Below are 19,100 nucleotides of genomic sequence, written 5' to 3'. Positions count from 1 at the left end.
CTAGTGTACGGGGAACTCGTGCCGGATTAGCCACGTAGTAAGAGCAGCAAATGCTATGCAGTCCGAAATTTGGATAGCGCCAAATATCTCGTAGCGATTCAGCAATAAAACACACAACTCCATAAAATATTTAACATTTATTTCTTATTTACAAAATATAAAGTATTTATAGTAACAGACTATTTTAATGGTATCTAGAACTAACGTTACGTAAAATTTGACACTTTTTGCACATTGAACTCTAACCTGCTGTATATAATATGGGGGTGAGAATCCAATGCTAAAACAATCATAACTCTACCACTAAATAAAAACCTCAGTCTTTATCTTGTCCAAGAGAGGACACCACACCTTAAATTCTTTCCACCGCTACCTCCAAACACATCAAAAATAATAAAAAAACATTTGAAACAATATTCAGCAGCAACTTCCCGTATGCTAAACTGCATATTAAGGCTGTGGAATTTTGGTGGGAAAGGTAATGTCTTAAAAATAGTTTTGTTTGGCCTTGAATCAGCTTATAGTGTTTCAAATTATTAGTAACGTCTGATTTCTGAGGGGATTTATCATCAGTTAGTCTGAGGCTGCTTCTGCAGTTGATACTATATCAGCACAATATTAAAAATAATTATTTACAAAAGATAAGCCAGAATGATTTTCCAACTTGCTGACACTGATTGACTTTTTATTCTAATTTTATATTGTACTGTTGTACTAATATAGCAAGTATCAAATGTGGAACCATCCTCCTGTACTGTTAATAAAGCACCGCAGCGGTCAGCTACATATTGACTACTCTTATATCACAGCCGTAACTAAGAACACTGAAAACATTGTCCACACCATGTTGTCTTTCAAATTAACGTTCACAGTACGCCGCCGCCGAAACTATGGGCATAGCGTGTTCATAGCTAAAAACTTAAGATTAATAATGTCCTTTTCATTTTATGCCCACAGAATAAATTATTTATTTTTAAACAAACACTGCCTTCTATATGGTATTCTTGTAAGTATTTACATATGCAACGTTCCACATTGCACTTGGATTCGACTTACAGTTGACTAGAACAGCTGAAGATTATGCCAGTTTTAGGTTCAAAAATATTTTATCAGCTGAACTAATATGTTCCTAATTGATATGATAAAACTTTCCAACACCTTCGATAACTTTCAAACTTCGCCGCTTTGTTTTTCTTAGTAAGTAGACACCCAATTTTATGCTTTTCCTGCTTCGGACATTTAGTCTCAAATTTTTTTTAGGTAAGTCTTTGATTATAGGTAAGTATACAAATTATGTAATCTCAAAAATATCCAGCTGTTTTGATTACAAAAATATAGTTTTCTTTTTATGAAAATACTTTGCTCAGAAGGCTTTTTATTTTTTATGGCATCTTTCTTTCATTTTCTAATATGGTAATTTAATTTGCCTCCAAAATATATTTTGAAATATTAGCTGCCTTTTTTAAATGTTGGCGCCATATATTTAGCAAGATGGCGGTCGTAGCATAGACTTGTTGGCACTGGATACGTGTCTTTTGGTCTATACAGCCCGCCACTGGTCTCGGTCGTTGGGTTCCCTCTTGACGTGATAGTTGAGACAGGGTTGAAAGTTAACGTGGATGGTGACGGGATGTAATGGCGCGGCTAGATGCACTGCTCTTGCGTCCAGTACATCGTAGGGGCCGAGATGCCTCTGAAGACACGCGTAGTCAACACTTAGCGGCACGTAATATTTTCCTGTAAAAGTAGAATTTACAATTAATGAACTTTATATCGATTTGCTGTGTATATTAATTTCAAGTGTAAAATATAGAAATATAATCGCTGTCAAAAAAATAAGTAGTAAAAATGGCTTACCAAGAGCATTCAACGCGAAAACAGGAACATATTGGGCGGGTGGAGGCGGCTTGTCGTAGTGATGATGATGAGGCGATTCACTTGACGTGTCCTGTACAAAATTCACATACATTTTTAGTTGATTCCCTCCATAATACATAATAGAAGGACACTTTCTTAATATATGAATTTTTCGCTTCAAACAATTTTTTTTTTTTAATATTTAGTTTTTAGGGACCCTATTACTAACACGTCCCTCCGCCTTTCACGCGGCTGTATTGCAAGAACAGTGAAAGCTAGATATAGTTGTCATTTTCACGACTGATGTATCCATATATTTTAGCAGCTCCTAGACAACAAACGTGATTTTTTACAGCGCAAGTGTGACTCGCACTTAACTGGTTCTTTTAAACCCTCAATAATGTTAGAAAAGGCATTATTACCTGTGGCGAGGTGTCTCGTGCGTCCTCAGTGGATCCGGAGTTGGAGGTGGATGTGGAGGGCGCGGGCTTGGCGGCGCGGCGGCGCTTGTGCGAGTACACCTTGCCGTGCGCGTGCGCCGTGCGGGCCAGCATGTCGGCCGCCTGCGAAAACGTACATTATAAATAAATATAACACTGTTCAATTAAATAGGTACTATAAATTAGGCTCTCAATATTGAACTTTAGATAGTCACCGAACGCAAGTATCTTGCCTAAATCTGTCATCATTTGTTTCACTTTATACAGCGAAGGGCCCGTCCATAAATTACGTAAGGGCTTTTTGATTTTCTATAGGTATATATTTTTTATATAGTTTAGAATCTCAGGTTTAATATTATTTTCATCTCATCTAAGGCTCACGTCTCAACTCCCTCCATCTCCAACATATATTACAATTATTATGGAAATGCTGGTTTAACAACTATATTTTTTTGGTACATATTTTAACGGCCTGGGTGTGATAAATGCAAGTCTTATCTGTCGCACTTAATCTAAATTCTTTGGTTACGCCTTTTATACGTGACAATATGTATACGGTGACCTAGTTACAGCAAATTATTATGAATCAAAATTATTTCAAAATATTACGAAAGACAATTAAAAATAACTGTACCAAAATTACCTACAGAATGATTTTACTGATATGATTCGATGTAATCCTGGGTCAAAGTCAATTTCATTATAGACAATGAAAACAGATTGTCTCTATATATCTAATCTCTTTACCTCAGTATCTTGTGATCTAGAAAATCGCCTTTCTATGGAGTTCTTGAACTTGTATGAATGAAGGTAATCTTCTGTATGTTCGGGCTTCCTCACGGTGCGTAGAGTGGGCTCTCTCTTACGTCGCCCGTCCAGGGGCAGGGGCTCCGATTCAGGCAGTCCTTCGCCCTCCCCTGCTATAGGTGTTTGAGCTACTATAGGGAAAAACATTGATATTAGAATTAAGGTCACATTTTTATGACAAAGGTCATCGAACTATTGCATTACGCATTGCGATTAGCTGGCAAATTGAAATGGCAATAAGTTCGTCGAGATCTCAGTCCTAAGTATATCTTACTTGCATTTCTCCCTCCATCGCGTACTGTAAAAACATCAGATTGTAAAACGTTGATTCGTCGGTAAAGCAAACGCACCTGTCAGATTCTGGGCAGTGACGGCAAATTCTTGAACCTATAGTAATAAACTAGACAAATAAATATTTGTGCTTTTCACAATACCAAGCGATAATTATGCAAAAGATTTAGGTTGTTTCAACCATTACTCTTACCGTATCTAGACAAAAATGCCGATGCCTCTGTATCCATCGCTGTATCCTTGATTGAATACGAGTGATAAAACAGATTTTTTACCTGCGTCTGAAGTGTTCTACAAGTTCCTTTGTCTAACTCATAGCAAATTATATCCCGTAAGAAGCTACCAGTGGTACTCAAGCACGGGTAAAGGTTGGATCGCGAAAACCGTGTGAACCCCTGCTTATTCTACAATTTCGTGGTTACCTCTATCGCATTCCATAGAATAGGGGTGTTCTTGCGGTCGCTCCTCATACGTATCTGGGGCGAATGGTGGTGGCGCGGGCGGTGGGGCCTGAGCAATGACGCCGGGTTTCATGGCGTAGCCGTGCGAACTGCCCGACGAACTCGCTGTTTCTGAAGATGAACCGGGATGCGATCGTGCTTTTTCCCTAGGAACGGGTTCACCTGGAATACAAGGGATGAGCGTTGATTATTTAGGACTTTGGTTGTTGTTTGCAGGCCTATATGGATGGACTACTTTCATAACGAGTACACACCTTTAGCAATAGCTTCGCAATGCCGCTGCATATGAGCTGCCAATTGCACACACAGACCGTCTCCGGGCCCGTAGCCATGAACTTCGACGAGGAATCGCATCACTTCGGCGACTGCGTCTTGGTAGCCGGCTCTGAAGTGTTCCTCTCCCGCACCGCGCTCGGCAGCTACAACAGAACCCCACGCGAAGATGGAACATCTTCCGGCGGGAACTCCCAACAACATTAGCGTTCTTCAGTGTCAGTTATGAGCGTATCTTTTTTTGTTAACCTTTTTGGTGATTGAGGTGATTTGATAATGGAGTTCGAAATATGAATGATAATTTTGCGCGTGATGACTCGGACATAAACCATGTGATGAACTGTCTTTTATATTTTTTACTATTCAATATTTTTATGTTATAATAATACGTTTTTATTTAATTTTTGTTACCTCTGAATTTATTCAAAATTAATTCGATGGTGTTGAATATGGTTTATGTGCGATTAGGATGAGGAACTTGTTAAAATGAAAGGAAATCATCGGGCATCAATAAAGCAATAAAAAAATCTGGATCAGAAGATTAGTTTTCAATCAGATTTTTTTGAATGCTGGAAAAGCTATATTTTGTGTATCTATCTATTTGATTTATGTACCTACATCATTTACTTCAATTATATTGATCATGTAATGGTAAGTTAACTCTGATATGCCTAGCCATTTTGTTTGTTAGAAACACCGCAAAAAGACCATATCAAATGAGGTTTTGAGCTTTCAAAGAATCTGTCATTATTTTAGCTTGTCAACAATTTTCATGTTGTCAATCTTGACTAAAATTAACTAATACTCTGCACTCTGTTTTTTTTTTTTTTACAAAATACGTACAGTATCGAAATTAATTCAACTGTGCGTATTTTCCTCTGAATCAAATTGAGTAATTACAAGAAAGATAATATTTCCATTGATGGCCCTACTTGTTAGTTTTCCACGAATTTGTTAAATGAACATAATTTTTGTTTCGGTTACTTTGCAGATTTTGTCTTTATTCATCTGTATGTTTGTAAGATGGCTTACAAAATGCTCTTGTTAAATGTTGAACTAACTTTAAATATTCAGAGATTATGCGGGAATACGAATGTAACCTAGTTTAAAGCAGATGTAGTTATTAGGTTGCTTTATTTTACTGTATTCTGACATCAATCTTAAAACATTTGAAAGCTTCTGAAGAAAACCATGTTACGAGAAGTTTTACCGGAATCCTAACGGGTAATCGTTGCCTAACAAAGATTGACTTTAAAAGCATTGGATTTTTTCCAGGATTTGTAATGAGAATTTTAATTTTACTTTTCAGACTTTTAATAAGTACTGAACAAGAAATAAAAGCATTGGGTGTGGGACAAAACAACAAATGATTTATATACTCATTTGTCATTTATCTGTGATTCATAAAAATAAGCCTCATATTTACCAAGAAGCAACTCGCGCAGAAAAAAAAAAGAATAAAGTTACAAAAATTGAAAATATTCGGTATGTCTTAAACTGATTGCCTCGGTAAATACAAAACGAAGTTAGAAATAATTGAAAAATAAAAAAAAACAACTAGGGCTTGAATCTGCGATAATTTGTAGAGTTATTGATATAAACTTAAATAAAGTCTATAACAATTTGACAACACACAGCCAGAATGTCTGAAGTTTTTCGCATAATCAAGCCTCCATACAATTTGTATTAAATTTCAAACACTCCAACCGATTAGATCGAATTATTCCTATCTATGACGTCAAATGTTAGAAAATAGTGGTAGGACAATGCAAATACAGCTAAGCTTCTATCAAATAGGCATTGATAAAGCTTGGCATCCATAAAAATTACGTACGACTTTTTTCATCATTCACAGAACAGAATGAAAGATCTGACGGGTTGGAGTTTAATCCAAAAGTACCTTCTCCTGTTGTTTTCCAATTATAACTAACGATTTTACCAAATAAGCGCGCTTTCCGTACGAACCGTTCGCGCGTTCCTGAAGGTACTTGAGGTGGCGTATTGCCATCTCGATGATTTCGGTCTTTTCGACCCTGCCGCGGCCTTTCTTGAGGTACTCAGGCGGTATGAGCCGCGAGAGATCGGCCAGGCAGTTGTTCATGCGGTCGCGACGACGCTTCTCTATTATTCGGTGCGACATCGGGTCTTGCTGTTGGAGAAATAGAATATAAAATTGTTGCTCATGATTTTTTTAGATGTTGTGTGAGGTTCTCTTTCACTTGACTGTTTTTATGGTTGGATAACAATTTAATTATACTATTGATTTTCTGCAAGTACATCTAGAATCATCATAACATTTTTAGGCTACATGCATGCTGTATTATAGATTATATTATTTGCTAATAAATTTTAAAGAATGATAACTTATAGAAAAATAATATATGGACGATCCCTCTAGCAGTCTAGCACGATGAACATGCAACACACATCCAAACACACCAACACATGTATAAGTAAGTAAAATGGGCATATTCAGTATAACTTGCCCTCGAGACCTTCCCCTTCTTCAGATAAGCGCCGGGCGGGTACTCCGCTTCGTCCTCCGAGGGCGCTGCGAAGTTGAGCTGCTCGCCCGCCACGCGGCTGAAGCCGTCGTTGGAATTGTAGCTGTAAGAAAGAAAAAAACAATTGTTACTTATAAAACAAACAGGGAATTACATAGTCTGGTGCACCTTTAGGTATCTAAAAAATCCTTTTAACATCTATGAGGAGGCAGAATTGGCTAGCTTTACACGCGCTCGCGAGAGAGTATGTGCCAGAGTTATTTAGTAGGTACATGTGTGTTAAAAGTTCCTTGATCCTTTCATATTAATTATTTGCCACAAACCCTGAGAACTTCTATCCTGAAGTACGTAATAATTAATAGCTTCTTACGTCCACTTAGTTCCTATGTCCTACGTTGCATTATAACACGTGTTTTTTTTCAACGATCAGATTTCTTGATGCAAAAATATCAGCGTTGTCGTTACAGCTAATATCTTTACATACAGGCTTACGTCAACCACAATACCTACCTACTTACACTGACGCAAACGTATGTGATACATAATTATATTTATGAGTTCGTGACTAAAGAGTCATGTAGAAAAATAATATAGGTAGGTACCTACTGTGATTAAAACTTTCTAAATAAAACAAAATACTAATGCCCGTTTTGACCAGTAGCCCTTAAAATGATTTTTAAATAAGTGTCCCTTAAACCAAAATAAGGGACACCTAACGCAAGTTTTAATTACACCAACCGTTCAGTGACACCCAAAAGACACCCTTATAACTTAGGTTGTAACCACATTAGTAATGTGATTAAATAAATATTTTTAATTTAATCACATTACACCTCCTTGCGTGCGTAGCACAGTCGGACACACGTGTTAGAAAATTAGGGTTCTCTACGATCAGTATCAAAATATTAAAAGTGAATAGATTGTATAACTTATGTTATGGCTCAAGGTGGGTTTCGCGACATGTGTTCACAAAACGTGGTCACACACAAGGTCATTTTAAACTATTGGAAACAATGGAATCGGGAATCCGAGTTATCGTTTTGTTTGAAAAGTTCCGATACTTCTAAGCTTTGACTAAGTAGCTACCTATGATTTACTTTGAACTAATGCATTTTAGTATGAATCAGTCAAGAATCTACATAAAATATCATGCATTGTTTTTGTTTCGCCAAAAAAAAAACAATTTTATTTCCGTGAGAACAACGCGCGTCGCCAGAATAAATTCCTGCCGAGTAAAAATAAAAAATCACACCACCAGCTTCATGATTCATCATGCATCACATAATAATTATTTATCTACGAGATTTATTCAGCAATTGCAATAAGATCTCGGAATGTGTGTACTAGATGGAGAAAAAAAATACTTATGGAGGTGCCACAACGGAAAATAATCTAAAAATGTAGCGCGCCAAAATGCGGGTGTTTTTGCCCACATACTCTTTGGACCCGACCATTTTTTGTAATACCAACAATCGTTGACAGATGTCTTAAAGAACCCGAACGCCTCGTTAGTTAACTCATAACTGATCAGTTTGGTCATAACCAATGTACGTATTTGACCTACAAGAAGGAGCCAGACCTATCTGCATTATAGCATCTCCGCTCATCTTTCCTTACTCCGTGGTGTACTACAAACCCTAAGCTGTGATTGGATGATAAATACTTAAGATGGAGGTGCAGTCACGTGTCTGACCTACAAAACGCACGACTCGAGGCCATCTGTCGCGGCACAACTTCTGTTTGTTTATTTCTGACTGACAACATCGGGACAGAGATCCTTTTTTATTTGTTACGGAAGAAATGGAAGGATGTTATAATGTTAAATGTAAGGGTTGCTTGTTAGATAGACCGGTTATGTTTTGAATGCAAAATAAAGGTAGAATTTAGGTTTTTTTTTTTCACAGGGATTGGAATGAGAAAACGGAGGTAGCATAGGTTACGGCCTACGGCCCTGATCTCTGACCTCGCGGGACTCGGTTGAAACCGGGGGAATACCAAAAGCTAGTTTCATTCAAACCTTTATTTCTTGTATAAGAATAAGCCACAGGGAACAGTGAATACAAACTTGATCTACTCATCCCATTACCATAATCAATATTACCTCCTGAACATACCTAACCATTGAATTTCGAGCATATAAACAACGTGAATAGTAATCAAGATTGTCATATATTATATCTAGATTCCACGGAGATATTATTGAGAATAGCTTGCGATTCCAGTGGTAGATATCTATTGGTCGTTTCAGAGGAAATGGGGATAGATAGTAACTTGTAGCGTATTGAGCGGGACTGGCTTTTGTATGACTGTATTATGCCGTTGGAATACAGGTAAGGTGCTGTTTTCATCCTGCCGGGGCTGCGGGATTGTTCGAAAGAGTTACCGCGGCCCTGGCACATAAAAGGCCTACGACAGAACACGACGGTTTTCGCTGCTAACCCACCGTGGGAGGGGTCATTTGATGATTTTTGACGTCGTTAAAAAAAAGGTGCTGTTATCATTACCTACTTGCTCGATATTATTTAAGTTGTGTACATAACTGAGAAGTAGACACCTGTCAAGTCATTTGATGCGACTAAAGCATAATCATAATGCTGTTCAGTGTTCCCAAATTCACACTTAGCTTTCTAGGATGTTCAAGGTAAAATAAGAAAAATGTGATACCTACACATTGCTTAACTATTATTTATTTACTTAACCATAGCCCTGTGAATCTAACCGGCATAAAAAACGAACAAAAAGTTCCTCCGAAACATAAAAATTCTTGACCAATCCAAATGACCGAGTAAACAATACGATAATATTGGTCACACGATGATGCTACCAGTCTGCTAGATAAGCAATATACGCGAGCACGTGAAAATTATAACGTGACGTGACGTCGGCGACACGTGAACGATTTATTTTTAGATTTCGCGCCAAAGAGATCACGTCTTGGGGAAAACACGTTAGATACCAAAGATTTATTTGTTTTGACAATTTGAATTTTTGAACTTGAATTTTTGAACTTCGAACGTATTTACGATATTTTTTTATGTTGCCATTGTGTAGAAGAGAACGGATTGAGTTCTCGTCAATTAATTCTCTATGGATTTTCTTAAATTCATTCATCGTTGAATAGTGACACCAAAATTTTGATTTTAAATATAGGACAAAGTTCAGATTAAATATTGAAAGGTTTTTTGATAGATGTAGATATATATGAAATGACTTGCTAAAAACTAAATTAGCAAGTGTGAGGAGGTTTTGTATGGCGATAGGTAGCAACTAGATTTTCAGTTTAGGCACTTATTTAATTACAATGACAATAAGTATCATGTACTATATTGCTTCTGATGTTATTCAATAATCCCATTGCATGAATCAAGTATTCATATTACGTTTACTATGTTGAAATATATCGTATGAACTATGAGGTTACAAAACCATGTCGCTGGATTTTTCTTAATGTAAACTACGAATGTTTCAACCTATTGCACAATATTTTTTAGCAATAATGAGGAGATTAACTTATTTTTAGCATATAAGTTAGATATTGAGTTAAATTTAAATTGTTGGACCGGTTATGGCTAATTTTAGATATGTTTGTCTGCCTACTTACTGTGTTTTTCATATATATATTTTTTTGGCTACAGGGGCTTTTACTTCTATTACAAAATAAATACGCCTTCGTAAGTACTGTCCAACCTTTCCGACCCAGTAAGTCTGACAACCAGTCTTATCAAATGCCTTTTGAACTACCTACTCGTGGAGTACACACCGCCAAAGACGTTCAAATGACAACCAGGACCCACGAATTGCCTTCCAAAGCGTTTGGTGGGAAGCTTTCCTTTATGATAAATGAAGCTTCTTTTGGTATTCATAGGTACAGTAGTTCTACTTACTCAATACATTTCTGTTTATAAAAGAGCCATTTATCTCATATATTAATCTACTGTAGGTAGGTACCTACTAGAAATGTACGCTCACATTGTATAGTTATCTACGACGACCACGTGAGGGCGTTATATTTTATTCAAACATTTGGAGCCGCGACCTTCAACCGTCCATATTCTCCAATTACTCATATATTTATATACAAGACATTATACTACATTATACTCTTTATTTTAGCGATTTAGGAGCAGAGAGAGAGAGGTCAGTCTATTCCTGTCAACTGTTAGGGACGAAAGACTGGCAGACTGTGTCTCTTCGGTCTTTTAAGATATTATGTTAAAAATAACCTAATGACTTTCCAACAAGTAGCTATAATAACAAATATATTCTGTACTTATAATAAATAGGACCTACAAAGTCATTTTCTTTGATAAATTACACTTTCATATTAAGGTACAGTGACTGATAGCGCTTATGATGTCTCCAAAAGTCTTTGGCTCCAGAGTTATAGGTACCACAGATTACCTTGGCTATATCAACAAGACCTATAACGGAGAGATCAAGATACAAACAAAATTAAATGTCAACCCGCCTCAATCAATTAATCGATCAAACAAACACAACCTTTTTCCTGTTTAACGTCAAAACAATAGAAACACGATTGCCTTTGCCACTGTCAAACATAAACTATTGATTTGTCACAATACAATGATTAAAAAAACAAATCACTCACGCCAGCAATCCTGGCAGATGGTCCGTCACACGCGCGTCGGGCCTCGAAAACGGCGTCAACAAAATATTCATATCACTAGCATTAACAAAACGCGACAGGTGAGTACATGACCACGCTCACTACTAACACGGTGCACCGATACTAAGGTCTTGCATGTGTTTGTAGGTTCGATATACGTGCAAGAAATAAGGGACAGTCCAAGAACGTTGGAGCGGTTGCAAGCCTGATAACACGTCCGTCAACTACGCACAAAACGCGATAGTGATGTGCTAAAATGTGCTTTGTGTTGGTAGGATGGACATGCGAGATCTGTTGGTGGGATAGTCCTGTTGAAGAACTTAATTATTCCTTAAAAAAAGTTTCAAAAGTCAATTTGAAAAAGAAAATAGTAAAAAAGTTCTAGAATGGTAGTGATGTTACTAAGGAAACAATATCGCTTGTCGTAGCAATAGCATTCACTATAAATACGATGACAAAACAACACAAACATGTGTACAAAGATATGTAAATAAAATGCCTGTTGCCAGAAAACTCACGTGCCTGAACATACACATCACGTTTTTCTTTAATTAATTTGCTATCTCATGCGATATGTAGGTACTCAACCAAAATCATTCACACTTGCTAAAATCCGTGGATTATGAAATTCTATAATAACTTATGTAATCCTTTTATCAATAAACAATATTATCATTATTTTTGCAACAAGATTGTATCTCAGTTGTATCCGGTTAAAATGGAAGTCGACCCCAGAGTAGTTGAGAAAGTCCAAAGTCAAGGAACACTCAAAAAATAATTTTGTGTTTTCCCTTTAATCGTTTTCACCTATATCTGGGATGATTTACGACCTCATTGAGCCTTAGCGCAAAATGAAGGTATAACAGAAATTAAGAAATACACTATTTAGATCCGATTTACTGCAGAAAACATCCAAAAAACATCGATTACAGCTGTACTGCAAGATCGACAAAAACTTGAACCGCATAATTTCGCCGCTGGGCCGGCGCAGGGGCAGCCGTCATGGTCACTGAATCTTTAGCACGTGTTGTGGGCTCGTGGCGAGACTTGCGAAAGGATGAACTATATTGTGTCTACTAAATATTTACAGGGAAATATAATCTATTCAATTTTAGACCCCATTTCAGATGTCGGAATTTTTCAGAGATTTATTTTTAGGAAGTGAAAGCACCATGCTTTTATAGCATTTCTTATATTCCTCCACAGACAATGACCAGAGTTTTGGAGCTTCTAAGATGATTTAAAGTCCTTTGCGATCGACTCACCAAGAAGAAGCACATAGTATTTTGAAAGTCCCTCTTTGGGACAAGGGAAAATAAAATTTAAATAATTTTGTAAGTATGAACTTCGCTAGTTAAGATTAATTTTTAAGGTTAACTTACTACGATGGCTTCTGTATTACCTTAAAACAATAATTAAATTCCGCTGTCAATAGCATATTTCATGTTGTTATTATTTAACAAAATAATTTCTAAAACACAACAAAACATCCGTTGTAAAATTCCATTCAGTCACGTGGTTTCCTAAACTTTACATACACTTGGGTATAGCATTACAGGTATGTGTTGTGCCTACATCCAAACCGACAGAAGGACCATACAATTTGCAAAATATTCACACAAAATTGCAACACATGCTGTATTTCACCGTTCTCATTGAAAGTAAAATGGACTGTCCCTTTTATTTGCGGTTCATGGTCACCCTAGTGGAGGCACGTGTTTCGACGACGTGCTTACGTACGTAGATATATGAGACGAGAAGACACGACTTGCTTTCGAACCGTGACGCTTGACGTTTTGACCGTATTATTTTTATGAATTTGGCGTAGCTGTCAAAATAGGTGCGATTTTGAAGGATGGCAAAAGGTTTAAGCCTTTCTTTTCGTCAAAAGATAGTTTTAGCTGGTGAAGTACAGACACTTTCGTAAGTATCAAATTGAGTACTTTATGTACTTGACTCCACGGAGTAATTTCTTGATTTAGTTGTGCAAGTATTCCTGATGCTAATCATTTAGATTGATACCCAATAATCGTTGATGATCGTGATATGATTTAAATATTATCGATACAATCAACAATGACATTCAGAAAACCATTTAAAATCATATTTTTTACCCCTCGTAGCTACTCGTGTAAAAAGGAAAATTCGAGGCTGCACTAACTACGTTCTGGTTCAATGCTCCATTTTCGTTCACTCATATTTATCGTTGCAATTGCATCGCGATGACGTCACCGCTCACGTGCAACGTTTCACGTTCACGTGCGGCGTGCGAGTGGAGAATGCCGAGCGATTAGTCGGAGCGGGAAACTAGTTTTTTTTTTAAATTCCTCACTGTGTTACAGATTTGAACCTTGGAAGTACGTTTGTTTATGGATTATAGGTGCCTAGCTGTCTATAATAAAAAATATAAAAGTGGAAAAAATTGTGTTTTCGTTTGTAATGGATAAACTCAAAGTAAACTGGATGGATTTTAAAAATTCTTTCACTGTTAGAAAGCTAAACTCTTCCCGAGTAACAAAGGTTATGTTTTATCCCGGTACGGAAACGGCTAGTCCGATATATTTTTAAATTGCTGCGTCAAAATCGGGGCGTGAACGTTTAACTACAATAAATAAAATTAAATGTTATAGGTACCCTACTGTTTCACTATGACATTACAAAACAACTATAAATAAAATTGTATTTATTATTACATGATTTTCCGTTTCCTTATCGCAATTGCAATCTGTAAAATTATTATTGTATCAGTGTGAATTTCAATTTTATCTGTATCTCAGTTAAAAGCATAACATCCCAATGTTTAAAGTCAAATGGGACGAAATTGGAATGTGTCATGCTATAAATTCCATTTAAAATTGAACTCATTGTGCCTTGTTATAAAGTCTAAATATTGTTGTCAATTATGCAAGTTTATGTTCAATAGCTATTCGCGAATGTGTAGTCACGTGTGGTGACGTAAACAGAACTGAACGGACTCATTCGCCGCTTGCATTGTAATCAATATGAAATCTTATTATTTGAGTCATAGATTTCATTGTTGCTGTTACATGATGCGTGACAATTGCAGTCGCGTGATGTGGCGCAATAGAATAACACAGAATAACAAGTCTTTTGGTTTAACAAGGAACAAAGTACGAACAAAACGCAACTTTGTTTTTTTAATAAAAATTGCATATTCCATGTTTAAATTTCATTTTTATTCAAATTAGAATAAATTCTAATTTCGAAAACTTTAATTTTCGTTGGCCAGCAACATACCAAAGAGGCAAGAGAGCACGGAGTTTTTACTCTTAAAATGTAGGTAATAAACGAATGAATAATTTATTTAAAAGAAATATTTATTTATCAAAGATTTCTTTAATATTATTATTCAGAGTCGTTACACGTGTCTGATATTAAGTCCACGTGTGTCAATACATTAACCTCGTTGCTAGTTTTAACGCGATACAAACAAGTACTATATTTATAACTCTACAATGATCATGATATCATAGCTGTTTCCTAGAGCTGTGATGATCTATTGAGAATAAAGTCTGCATTATAAAGGCTGATGAATGAGACAGTGGTTGGTTTTCACCACGAAAAAGATTTTCGGATCGGTAAGTATTTATTACAGGTACTTATAGTAATTAATCAAAATTCATGTCCTCTTTGTAAGAACTGCTTTCAGGACACGAATGGATCGGGTGAACGAGAAAACTAAAATAGTTAAATAAATAAATTTTAATTAATTTCAAACTTTTAAGTTTCAGTTCATTGATGATTGTTCCCTCTGCTATTAGTAGGTATATGTTTACCTAATCATTTTGCCGGAATATTTTAATTTTTATATAATTAGAATTGACCTTTAGTCAGGGACTAGCCATTGACGAAAAACGTAGTGAGTCACGTTTTTAACTCGCAAAGTTAAAAGCTATTTTTGATTATTATGGTTTTTTTAACTGACCATCTTTTCATAGAATAAAAAAAAACCGAAATAAACAATTCGCCGACAAAGCGGATCTAATTAGACGAACTGAATAAAAAAGCAGTAACAAACTAGTTTAAAAATGTTTTCCGGAAGTAATAAATTCCTTTACATTGCAAAAAGGTTTTACATCCTTTTGAGGCTGAATAAACGCCTTTGTCTTGTCTAGACAAGCGTGGTGGTGGTAAACTAAGTTCATTCGCCTCTTGTTCACGACACGTGAAGCACGTGAGCCGACAAACGTGACGAAATTAAGCGAATAAGAAAATAATTATTGTGATTAGGCGATATCCGATTTAAATTAACGATTTTTTGGAGTTTTTCGGTATAAGTACGAAAAATAATGGACTAGATAAACTGGATTGATTTTATCTATTTGTAGCACATTGTGGTCAAGTAATAATATCACATTACCATTTATCTATAACTATCACACTGAGGGCTGATTTTTCAATCCTCAGTTAACTTCTATCTGAGGAATAAATATGGCGGGTTGACATTTTTTCCATACAAAAGCTGTCAAAACGTCAAACATATTCCTCAGATAAAAGTTATCCGGCGATTGAAAAATCAGCCCTGAATCGAATGAATTAACAAAATCCATAAAAGAAGCAAAAAAATACAAAAAATGGTTTCAAAAATCAAGGTACAAAATCAACGCGTGACAGATAATAGAGAAATTAAAAATGGTCACTAACTACAAATAGCCTTATCACTTTTTATGTCTGAAATTGTTTATTGAACTGATAAAGACACCCTCGTGACTGTTCGTTCATATCTATAACTACTATTTAATTGATAAACATGAATCCATATTACCTACACACACGAAGTTAGCGAACTTTGTGTCTTGTCATCCAGGAAAACCTTAACCTCTTGAGACCATAGTTGTGTGTTGCTGGGGAGTTTGTTGAGCCACTTCTTTCAACCAAAAACACATAATAAGTGGTGAAAGGTTGGGTGTTCTAGAAGCTCGTCCTCCGAGCCTTTTTCCCAACTATGTTGGGGTTGGCTTCCAGTCTAACCGGATGTAGGTAGCCGAGTACCAGTGCTTTACAAGGTTTACAGTTCTAGTAGAAGCTATCTTTTGTAATTTTTTGACGTTTTGCAGCCAAGTTTTAAGAAATGAGCCAGGTTCTTATTTAATAGATATATTTTCCTCTAAAAGTGAAAATTCGTTCATAAACACCAAGTGTTACAAAAAAAACAAAGCGGATTCATACTTAAACATAAACAATGAATGAGTTCCTTTTTCCGTATTTACTGCTTATTTATAACATGTTAGGAAAAGCGATGATATAACCGTTTTTGAAAAAGAGGAAAAACAAACCGCCCTAAGAGACGAAGATTTAAATAGAAAGTATTTCAATTCAGACTCAGAGGGTCTTTTTTGGTATTTTCGTTCATAACCGAGATAAACAATGTGTTAAATTCCCCTTCATTTTTTAGGTTTCACGAAATTTTGGTTTATGTAATTTTAACACATCGTAATAATTTTGAAAGGTCAAGAAGACTTTTTTGGTGATTATCCTTATTTTTAAAAATATTAATTTCAAACTTTATCGTTACGAGAATTTCTGAGGCACAAGAATCAACTGTTTGAATGAGGAAATAGCAGTCTTTCAAGAACTTAGTCATTTCTAACGTTGTTCTGTATCACATGATAGCTTACACATGTCTGTTATCGTGAACGTAGAATGTACCTACAATTGATAAGAGAGCCAAGCCTACTGCAATTATGTTACTCGTAAAATGATTAGGATTTTTCTCCTTTCAGGGTTTTTCTCTTTCAGAGGCGACATTCTCTTATGGCTTAGCAACGAAAACTCCTTCTGGCGCAGTCAGGCTAGTAAAAATGAATGCATAACCATAAGCCGATAACACTGCAACGTACGTAATTTCAAAATCCTCTATACAACGACAATAATCGAACAGCCTATTTCTAAAAAAAACTGTCTCTAATTTCCCAATTTCCCTGAATCAGCCTTGACACGTTATCTTTTCCACGTGCTCGATAAAAGTCCATTGACCTATCTATACATATACATATAATATCCTACACAATGTGGAAGACGTTCGAAGGTTCTACAGAGGAACTAGGTTAAGACATCACCTGACTCCAAGCGCGTGACAAGGGCGACTCAAAGACGAATGAACCTCCTTGCGGAATTATATCTAAATACGACGTGTCATGACACATCTGATTTAGAAAAAATATTTTTTTTGTAGGTATGGGACTTTAAAATCACGGGATACCTGCAGTACATACCTTTGAGTCTTCTACTTTTAAATGAAATGATGTTATGTATTTTACTACCACTAGGTATTTACTGCAGAAAATAAATCTATCCCTGTTTTATTTTGGAATGACGAAATCCAACAAACCAACAAATTATCATTTTCTAGGAATTCTTATACTTATGACTTTATGACACGTTAACAAACATGTTTTTTAAGTAGTCTGCATACGATTATTTACTAGACTTATACGAAGTTTTATGTTACCGTTTACTTGCAAACGACCCTGTACTTAAACTACCTCAAGTGAGCCTTGGGGGAGGCTACGCCAGTGTGCTTACCTTCGTCAAATGCTTCACTCAGATCATTTGTGCAATCTACGTATTAAATACATAGTATTAATTTATTCATTTACACGATTGTCCGGCATTTTAATATTTTCAAGTACAACTGGTAACTAGAAGACTGTATTTGTACATAATTGTTTTTGTTAGATTTGCAGAAATTAATTGTTTTTAATTAGTGATTTTTGGAGGAGATACGTTTGAGGTTCCTTATGTTCTTCACATTGAATCTGTTTAATTCATAAAGGTAATCATCATATTTTACTTGTTTATATTACTAAGCAGTGACCCGGCTACGGACTTCCAAAAAGGTACAGTCTTTAGTTTCGTTAATATCCAAACGTGCAACAAGTTTAAGCAAGTCTGTTATAAAACAATAGAAAATAACAAAACATCTCTCAGAACAATCTTACCTAACACTTATTTACATTTGTTTGCATATTTTGACATTTACGTAAAAGTCCTTGACATTGAAATGTGCACGTGGACAAGGCGTAGGTAAGTCTAGAACGTTCGATTGCTAGCTTGCACAATCTACGATATAAAACGCATTACTTGCAATTAACAGCTAGGCACATTCTGAATAAACAATAAACATTGTCCTAAAATAAGTGATTGCCCTATTTATAAAGACGGAGAGCGCGTGGGCGCAAACGTGATATGCGAATCGAGCTACAATCTACCAATCTACAGCATACGTATGTATGGAATGGAAATGCTTGTTGACTTCCCCGAAGGTGAAAGCGAAAGTCAGAGTAATCTATCCCTAAGATTATTTCTCCTAATATTTCGTCGATGTAAATAAGAAAATACATAGACCTAATAGGTACATATTGTATATTGATTGACACGAATGACAATGAACTAAGAATAACAAAATTTAAGAAAATAATTGCCGAAACTAAATTGTAACGTAGATAGAGAATACCTAGTTGAACTAAGCAAAATGATTGTAAACTATTACGCGATCACAATATTTATTGATTAGTTGACACGAGTCTGTAACGTCATTCACAATCAAAATAATGGAGACAGCTGCGTCGCAAGCGCTAATTAATTCACAACACTGCATAAAAGAAGCGGAATTTTTCCTTTCCCTAAAGCTGATATTTTTGTCGATATTCAAAATAGAGAATTTCAAAAAAGGAAATATAGAACAGTGTTCCAAGATCTAAATATCGTATCAGGTATTAATAAGCAGTAGGTGTTCGACGTACAGCATGGGCCGACACGTGTGCCAGCCAGTCACGTTGTGCACCACGAGGAGCGTTGCGCAAACTACGAACAGTCT

General features: G+C 36.0%; 1 protein-coding gene across 6 annotated transcripts in view; it reads right to left on the bottom strand.

The window, feature by feature from the left end:
• Positions 1-118: 118 nt before the first annotated feature.
• Cwo (clockwork orange) overlaps positions 119-19,100 on the bottom strand; it is a 30,937-nt gene continuing 11,955 nt past the window's right edge. For 2 of the 6 annotated variants that reach the window (XM_049847200.2, XM_049847205.2), the window contains 8 exons: positions 6,612-6,736; positions 6,095-6,274; positions 4,111-4,275; positions 3,818-4,018; positions 3,045-3,235; positions 2,280-2,420; positions 1,858-1,948; positions 119-1,737 (listed from right to left, as the gene is read on the bottom strand). In XM_049847200.2, the coding sequence (XP_049703157.2) occupies positions 1,541-1,737; positions 1,858-1,948; positions 2,280-2,420; positions 3,045-3,235; positions 3,818-4,018; positions 4,111-4,275; positions 6,095-6,274; positions 6,612-6,736 (1,291 nt within the window). In that variant the 3' untranslated portion in view covers positions 119-1,540. Of the gene's footprint in view, positions 1,738-1,857; positions 1,949-2,279; positions 2,421-3,044; positions 3,236-3,817; positions 4,019-4,110; positions 4,276-6,094; positions 6,279-6,611; positions 6,737-11,242; positions 11,497-19,100 lie in introns of those variants that run through there. The other 4 variants (XM_049847201.2, XM_049847206.2, XM_049847202.2 and 1 more) reach the window with 3 other exon arrangements.

Source organism: Helicoverpa armigera, chromosome 4 (genome assembly GCF_030705265.1).
Source record: "Helicoverpa armigera isolate CAAS_96S chromosome 4, ASM3070526v1, whole genome shotgun sequence".
Taxonomy (NCBI): domain Eukaryota; kingdom Metazoa; phylum Arthropoda; class Insecta; order Lepidoptera; family Noctuidae; genus Helicoverpa; species Helicoverpa armigera.
Note: the sequence above shows the minus strand (reverse complement) of the source record. Positions and strands in the feature narration are given on the sequence as shown.